At 51.8% G+C, this 8,568-nt stretch overlaps 1 protein-coding gene across 1 annotated transcript in view; it reads right to left on the bottom strand.

Moving 5' to 3' along the window:
* The window catches only part of TRPV4 (transient receptor potential cation channel subfamily V member 4), a 34,519-nt gene extending 26,787 nt beyond the window's left edge, over window positions 1-7,732 (bottom strand). Inside the window, exons 1-3 of the mRNA XM_042782837.1 lie at window positions 7,654-7,732; window positions 7,347-7,551; window positions 3,142-3,314 (exon numbers count right to left, since the gene is read on the bottom strand). Coding sequence (XP_042638771.1) covers window positions 3,142-3,314; window positions 7,347-7,551; window positions 7,654-7,732 — 457 coding nt within the window. The remainder of the gene's footprint in view (window positions 1-3,141; window positions 3,315-7,346; window positions 7,552-7,653) is intronic.
* Between the last annotated feature and the right edge of the window lie 836 nt (window positions 7,733-8,568).

Raw genomic sequence — 8,568 nt, 5'->3', positions numbered from 1 at the left:
ATGGCGCATAACAACAACAACAACTTTGCAAGGGGTAGCGGGTGGTCATAGGCTTCCCGGAGAATCAACTAAGCTCATGAAAAACACTCAGGGACGAATTCTGGTTTTGTGGAACCTGAAGCTTAGGCAATGTGGGGACCCTCTATGAAAAAGAAGGAGCTCTGGTGGTGCAGTGTCTCAGGCATTTGACTGCTAATCAGAAGGTTGGTGGTTCAAGCCCACCAGCCGCTCCACAGAAGGAAGATGGGGCAGTCTACTTCTATAAAGATTTACCTCTTTGGAAACCCAGTAGGGGTCACTGTGAGTCAGAATCAACTCAATGGCAGTGGGTTTGGTTTTGGTTTTTCCTATGACAAAGAACATAATTCTGAATATAAATTCAGTCCAGAGTCTTGGAATGGCTCGGGCATACGGGGGGCCCTGAAGCTTCCTTAGTGACATGAGCTTCCTGGTAAATTCGCCTCTGTCGTTAGCTCCTCTCGAGTCAGCTCCCCACTCCTGAGAACCCGTACACAGCAGCATCAAACCACTGTGATCCAGAGTTTGCACTGGCTGGTTTCTGGGCACAAATCACCAGGCCTTTCTTCCTGGTCTTAGTGTGGATGCTCTGATGACACCTGTTCAGCATAATAGCAACACAAAAGTCTCCACTGCCAGACGGGCGGTGGCTGCACACGGAAGGCAAGAATTAACCACTGAAGCGCTACTGCCCCTAAACCCTCCTCTACACTCACAATATTCTCCACAATTTCAGGGACCCCCTCCAAGCTGACCTTGGGCTTCCCCACATGCATTTGCACCCATGCATACATATGAGCGTGCATGTGCCCGCCACCACACACATGCCGGGGCGGCTCTCAGATCAGGCTGGGGCCTGAACTCCGGGGCAAGCCAGAAGCTGCAGCAAGCTCATCCTGACCTGGTCTGCCCACCGAAGCCACAGGCACCATGGCCCCCAATTCACAGGAGTTTGCCCCCCCCACACACATACCTTTGCCTAGTGAACTCAGGGGGACCAGGAGGGGATGTAAGCCAGGCTCAAATGTGCGTTATCTCCACATCAGATTATTCAGACAGTTACTGACACTCTCACAGGGAGGAGTTCTGTCCCCCATGACTTTAACTCATGTCCCAAAATGAGGCCACATCTCCTGGCCAGACAGCATGAATGAGTGTTTTCAGTAAATCCAGTAATTACTTTGTGACAGGCACAATGATAATGCATTGTATTGTTCTGATGTTTAAAGAAGCAGTTTGATACTGGTATACATGAAAAATACGTCACAGACTGGGTCACCTGTTTTGGCATTTAAGTTACTTAAAGTACCTGGAATTAAATAAATAAATAAATATAAAAAGTTTAATGGTATTTCCTACCTTGAAAACATTGAGTGAAATCTGTCAATCATAAAAGGACAACTATTACATGATTCCACTTATACAAAATATCTAAAATAAATCAAAAACCAAACCAAACCTTTGAAGTCCATTCTAACTCACAGCAACCTGTATGTAGACACCAAAGTTCATTTGATGGTTACCAGGAGTGGGAGTAGGAGCTCTGGTAGCATAGTGCCTAAGGCACTTGACTGCTAATCAGAAGGCTGATGGTTCAAATCCACCAGCCACTCCTCGGAAGGAAGGTTGGGCAATCTACTTCTGTACTGATACCACCTTGGAAACCCAAGGAGGGGTCGCTATGAGTCAGATTTGACTCAACAGCAGTGAGTTTGGTTTGGTTTTGGGTAGGAGTGGGAGGGAAGGTGGAAGAAGGGTCATTACTTGAGGGGCAATGAGGTAACAGAAAAAAATTAAAATGGATAGTGGTGATGGTTGTACAACTTGGTAAGCAAAATTAATGTCACTTGCTCAATGACCCACGTAAAAAAATGTTGAGATGGCAAATGTGTGGTTTTATACATATTTTTACCATGATTAAAACAAATGGCCTCTCCTGGCGTTAGAGAGACTTCCGAGGCCAGAGCTGCAGATCACGGCCAGCCTTCCTGTGACAGGTCCTCCTGGTAGCAGGTGCCACAGTTTTTAACTTTTTATATCGATTTGGGGGGTGGTGGGTAGAGAGCTGGCACCCTGAGGTGGGTGCTCTCAGTCTGTACAGGCTGGAGGGCAAAGAAACAGAAGCAGTGGGGGTTTCAGCCTAGAGACCAACCCAAACCAAATCCACTGCCGTTGAGTTGGAATTGATGCATAATGACCCTATAGGACAGGGTAGAATTGCCCCATAGGGTTTCCAAGGCTGTAAATCTTTTTTATTTGCTTAGTTTTTATTGTGATTTGGGTGAAAGTTTACAGAGTAAATTCATTTTCCATACAGTAGTTCATATTCATTCTGTTTCATGACACTGACTGCAATCCCCACAATGTAACAGCTCTCTTCCCACTTCCTCCCTGTAGTTACCTCTTCCCTGTGTCCTTCCCTGTCATGCACTCCTGCCATCTGTCCCCCTGTGCAAACACTGCCCTTCTGTTCTCCCATGATTGACCATTCTAGGGCGTGTATCTACGTGATGTAAATGTTCACCCCATATGCCTGTCTATTGTTTGGCTGGAAGCCACGGGAGTGAGTTCAAGTCTAGACCTGAAGGGTAACTAGGGGCCATAGTCTTGCAGGCCTCGCCAGGCCCTACCAAGGCTGTAAATCTTTCCAGAAGCACAGGGTTCAAAATCTGGGATACCCGGGGACTGGGGTGGGGAGGGGTGAGACCAGGAAGGGGCAGCAGGAATTCCAGATGCTTGCCCACCATCCAGAGATCCCTCAGAGGGAAAGCAGGGGCTCCCCGGACCCCTTAGGACAATTCTTATTCCTGTCAAGTGGAGGCTCAGGAGGGCCAAGGAACTCCCTGGAGACCACACACACACACACACACACACACACACACACACCCTCAAGTGATGGAGGAAGGAGTCTGCTAACCTTTTCATACAGAAAGTGAATTAATGAATGGAGGTATCTGAGGACCAGAGAGGTTAAGTAACTGATGAAGGACCCACCAGACCAGACTCCCTGTCCAGTGCTCTTCTGGCATAAAGGAAGATGCTGAGGAGGAAGGAGGTCCCATTGCCAGGCCTCCCCCAGCCCCTGGCCAGCCCACCCACTCTACGCAATCCTGGGTGGCTCACCCCGGAACTCCTCGTCAGTCAGCCGCTTCTTATGGGTCTGTAAGAAGGGGAGCAGCCCGTCCAGGTCGGCAGTGGAGCCCCGGGACACGATGTCAAAGAGGATGGGCCGGTTGAAGACTTTGAGGACAGGGGGTGGCTGGGGTGCCGGATCTTTAGGGATCTGTGGCTGCTTCCTGGAGGGGTGAGGAGGAAGAGTTACGAAAGGGCTTACTCCCCACCCATACCACCGTCCTTGGACTTAGGGGGCCATGGAATGAGGGGGCAGCTGAAGCCCGAGGGAGGGGACAGAGGTGGAGGGGAGGGACAGGTGGAGACACCAAGGAATGATGTCACCAACAAACCCTACCTAGAACCTACTGTGTGCTGGGTGGAGACAGAGGCAGAGTCGCATAAGCCACACACCCATCATTTAGTGAGCACCTACTATAAGTCAGACAGCTACTGTGAGAATCAAGACAATGAGAAAATAAAGGGGACCAACATATTAAAATAGAAAGTGCCTCATTCATTCATTCATTTATTCACCCGAATCTCTGAGACAGACAACAACATGAACATAAGTCCGTAAGATGTTATTAAACTCAGTATGACTCTCATTGCTGAGCACCTGCTGTTTACACAGAGCCTGTGTGCACGTGGATGTGGGAGAGACACTGAGCTACAGAGAAAGTGGAGGAAGAACACAGTGGAGAAAGGGTTGGAGGAGGTCTTTATGGAAGCAGACTGCCAGGCCTTTCTGCAGCACTGCTAGCTGGGTTAGAACCCCCAACCCTTAGGTCAGTAGTCAAGCACAAACCATCTGTGCAACCCAGGGTCATCCAGAGAGAGAAAGGAGGAACAGAAAAAACTGAGATGCCAGGAGGAGGAGGGCTTGGAGACATTCATTCAGTCACTCAACAAACAGTAACTGGCACCTATTGTGTGTTAGGTTCTGAGAAAGAACAAGCGCAGACCAGGGGCACCAGAACAGCAGGCAGCTTCTCCCTCATGTTCTCCATGTGGCACACACAGGGCACAGTAAGAATCTGTTAAATGAGTGTTGCTGTCAGTTGCCCTGGAGTGCACGCCGATCCACAGCGCCCCCACGCGTGCACAGTGGAACTGCTCCATGAGGTTTTGATGCAGGTCACCAGGCCTGTCTTCTGAGGCACTTCTCAGTGGGTTCGAACTGCCAACCTTTCAGTGAGTAGTGAGGCGCTGGAGTGGCTAGCGTTTGTACCAGCCAGGGACCCCACTTAAACGAAGAAGAAGATAGAGAGAAGGAGAAAGATGGGCAGAGTTGGGGAAGAGAGCAAACCATGCCACAGAGGTGGGGGCTGCAAGAGAAGGGGGGCTGCAGCTCAGAAGACAAGCCAGTGCAGGCTGGGGCGTGGGCCGGGGCAGCGGGGCAGAGGAAGCTGGCCTCTGTCTCACCGCGAGGGGACAGCAGATACGCCCCCCTCCTCTGCCCGGGCCCCAGACTCCATCTCAGGGGCACCGGAACGGGATCTTCAGCCTCTACAGTGGAGACAGAAGCTCTCCCTCCAACAGGGTCCAGAGACGGGAACAGTCTCTAATTAGACCACCTGGGTAGCCCTCATTTTACCTGCTTCTGAACTTTGTTTGACCTTTAAACCAAAAAACTAAGTAAAAAAGAATGGCCCACTCCTATCCCTGCTGACTTCACTCAGGAGGGCCTGTGGGGTCTCTCTCAGCAGTTCAGCTGGCAGCTCCTTCGAGGCCCCTTCTAAGCCTTTAGCCCTGAGTGCCTGGGCTGGGGTTGGGGTGAGGGCCTGAAGAAGTGGGTCTGAGGATGGAGGAGGGGCAGAGGCCGAGCTCATGGCCTCCCATAGCACCTAGGAGGGCCTGGGCACAGAGAGAGGAGACAGGGGGCACTTGGTTGCCCTGGGCCTCAGTTTCCTCTTCTGAGCAGAGGTTCCTGGACTCGTGGAGCATTGCACCGCCTCTGGCCTTTGCTGTGCCCTGCCCTCCCCCTGAACACTCTTTCTCCTCTCTGTGCGGCTGCCCATTCTTATCCCCTAGCTTTAGGCTTGAATGTCAACTCCTCCAGGAAGTCCTCCCAGACTACCTTTCCTGCATCAGCCTCTCTCCCCTATCTCAGCACCTCCTCTTGCTCGGATGTATATTTATGTGCTTACACATTTGCTGTGTAAACTGAAGGTGCCACGGAAGCAGGGCCAGCACCTTGTCTGCTCACCCCTGGAGCTCCAGGCATACAGTGAGCACTCAATAAATGTCAACTAAATGAACCAATGATTTGGTGCATCAGGAAAAGGGACCTCTCCTGACCAGGCAATGCCAGAGAAGGGGGACAGGCTTCGTCTGAAGGCATGTGAGTCTGGGACGAGCAGAGGGCAGAGAGGAGGCCCAGGCAGCAACAAGACATCTCCAGACCCTTGTATCCTTTAGATCCATCTCCACGACACAGAGATGCCTCTGAGAGGGGTTTTTAGGAAGCAGCTCAGGAAAGAGGCTGGTTTCCAAGCCTGGGTCAATTTGAGGCATGGAAGGGACAGCAGGGCTGGGCCTTAGAGGAGCTCATGCACTATACTCATTCAGCAGAAGCAGCTCCTGGACCTAGAGGTGACCATGGAGACTATTAGCCCTATCCCCAAATTGTCCCTGGATTCCCTCAGGAGCCAGGAAGGGGGGCTCAACCCCACAAGGCACTGGGACCAAGCCAACAGAAACCAGGGTCATTCTGGATACTGAACCCTGGGGGCTTGGGTTTACAGAAAGCCACACAAATCATGCACAGACACCAGGCAAATGCCTAGGAGGCCTGGGGTCTAGGGTTGGAAGCTATCTGTCATTAAGGGGACCACACCCTGCTACCCCACCAAGGGCTTCCCTCCACCCTCCTCTTCTTTCAGCCTCCTCCTTCATGGGAGAGAAAGAGTTAATGCCTTGGGGTTTCCAGATCTCCCCAAGCCCCAGAAAAGCCACTGGATGCCCGGGAATGAAGTGATCTTGGAGAAGACACAGGAGGGCAGCCAGGGTGGCAGCCAGGAGAAGGTGGGTAGATGGATAGATGGATGAACAGACGGGCATATGGATGAAAATATGAGTGAGTGAATGAATGAATGAGTTAATGACAGCAAGCAAACGAGTGAATTAACAAGTAGATGGACAGACAAGTGGGTGAATGCACTGAGTGCTAGAAATTTGGATGACTGGGTAGATGGGTAAGTGGTAGGGATGATTAAGTGAAAGAAGGAAAGAAAAGAGATAATAAATGAAGTGAATGAGTGAATTGTGACTAGTTTGACAGAAAGCTGGTCACCTGGATGAATAGGAACTCTGGTGGGTGGGGGAATGGATGGATGCTTGAATGAGGGGATGATGCATGGAAGGAAGGCCGGTTGTATGAGTGGACAGAGAGATGATATCTGGGTGGATGGGTAGATGTATATTTGAATGAGTGGATGATAAATGGATGAATTCTATAAGTGGAAGATCAGGTGGGCAGATGCTGGAGGATGAAAGGATGAGTAAATAATGGATGGATGGGTGGATGATGATGATGATGAATGGATAAACAATTAATTGTATGGGTAGATGGTGGACAGACAGACATGATGGATGAGTGGACAGATGAATAGATAGACAAGTAAAATGGGTAGGTGGATGGAAAGGTGGGTGAACAAGCAGATGAGTAAATGGTTGTTCAAATGAGAAGATGGGTGGATGGATGGACGGTCACACAACAGACAACAAGTGTATGGGAAGATCAACAGATGACTAGTAGTTGGATGGACTGGTGGATAAACAGATGGATAAGTGAGTGAATAATGGACAGATGGAAGGTTGATTTTATGGGCAGATGATGGACAGATAGACAATGCATAGATAGATGAGAGGACAGATGAGTGGCCAAATGAGAAGGTTGGGTGAATAGTGGAGAAAGGTTGTATAAACGAATGGATGGAAGGACAATAGAGAGACAGTGTAGGGGAGGGTGGACAGATGGATGGTGGATGGGCAGATGGACGGATGGATGGGTGGACAGATGAGTGGGTCGATGGATGGATAGATGGTCAACAGAGAGACAACTATATAGGAGGATAAACAGATGGGGAGACAAGTGTGTGGGAGGGCAGACAGATGGATGGTGGATGATTGGACGGACAGACGGATGAATGGATGGGTAGGTGGGTGGGTTCTGTACAGAGGAGACTACTGACTAGGCAGCCAGCAATACTTACTCTATGACCTTCCTCCTCCATCTCTTGTTGTCGCTGGGCGGGTGGCGATAGGTGCCATAGTCAAAGAGCGAGTCCATGGGTGCCTTCTTCGGCCCGGGCACCACTGAGGACTCATAAAGGGTGGACTCCAGAAGGTCAATGGGGTTGGGCACACCCTTGCGGAAGGCGCCCTGGAACTTCATGCGTAGGTTTGGCCGCCCATCGCCTGGGCCAGGGGGCCGACTGGCATCAGCCGGTGAGGGCGAGGGGCAGCCATCCTCCCCCTCAAATAGGTTGGCTAATGAGGAAAGGGGGAAGGCCTCCCCACCAGGGGAGCTGCTCTCGTCCCCAAGGGGCTCAGCTGCCTCCCCAGGCCCCATGTGGGGGCCATCGCTGGGATCTGCCATGCTGGTCCTGGCCCTCTGAGCTGCTCGGCCTGGAAGAAGAGTAGGAGGGGTGTCAGGCGGAGGCCAGCCAGAGGTAGGGGCTCCAGGAAGCCCCCTCCTACATGGGCAAACAGTACTGCCGCCAGTGGCTTCAAAGCCACTGTTGTAATGACAGGGACGCAGGGCACCACTCCCAGATGTGGTCGGCCGCCTGCCCCAGGCAGGACGTGCAACAGGAGCCGCTTTGAGGGACCTGGAAACACGAGTCAGCCTCAGGTCCGGCTCCCCCGGGCACAGCTGGAGGAAGCAGGGCCTCAGAGCCATCCTGAGCCCCCAAATCTGGAAGCCCGGGCCTATAGCTTCAGAGCTCCCCAGGGCAGAGCTCAAATCCAGGCTCCACACTTAGTAACTACATGGTATCGAATAAGCCAGTGTCCCACAGCCTGCTTCCTGGTGTGTCTACGCTGAGCTCGTGAGCAGAGCACACGTTACAATGGCGGGTGCAGGGTCTGACATACACTAAGCACCTTCTAAACCGTAACGGCAGGGGCTGTGCTGGTTCAGTGGTAGAATTCTCTCGACTGGGCCCAGGTTTACCTCCCACGCAGCCACCAGCCAGCCGTCTGTCTGTGTTGCTATGATGTTGGACCGGTCTCAGTGGGGCCTCCAGATGGAGATGAGCTAGGAAGGCCTGACAATGCACCTCCAAAAATCCACCAGGGGCAACCCTACAGGTCACAACGGTCAGACCCACCACCGACCGTGGGGCTGGCACAGCTGGGGCAGCGTTTCGTCCTGCTGTGCTAAGGTCGCCTCGAAGCGGGCCAGCTCCCCCACAGCTAACAACAAAACCAACC

This window comes from Orycteropus afer, unplaced genomic scaffold (genome assembly GCF_000298275.1).
Source record: "Orycteropus afer afer isolate SDZICR_OR568_19922 unplaced genomic scaffold, OryAfe1.0 scaffold00487, whole genome shotgun sequence".
Taxonomy (NCBI): Eukaryota; Metazoa; Chordata; class Mammalia; order Tubulidentata; family Orycteropodidae; genus Orycteropus; species Orycteropus afer.
The sequence above is the reverse complement of the archived record's forward strand: the minus strand, read 5'-3'. Positions and strand labels throughout refer to the sequence as shown.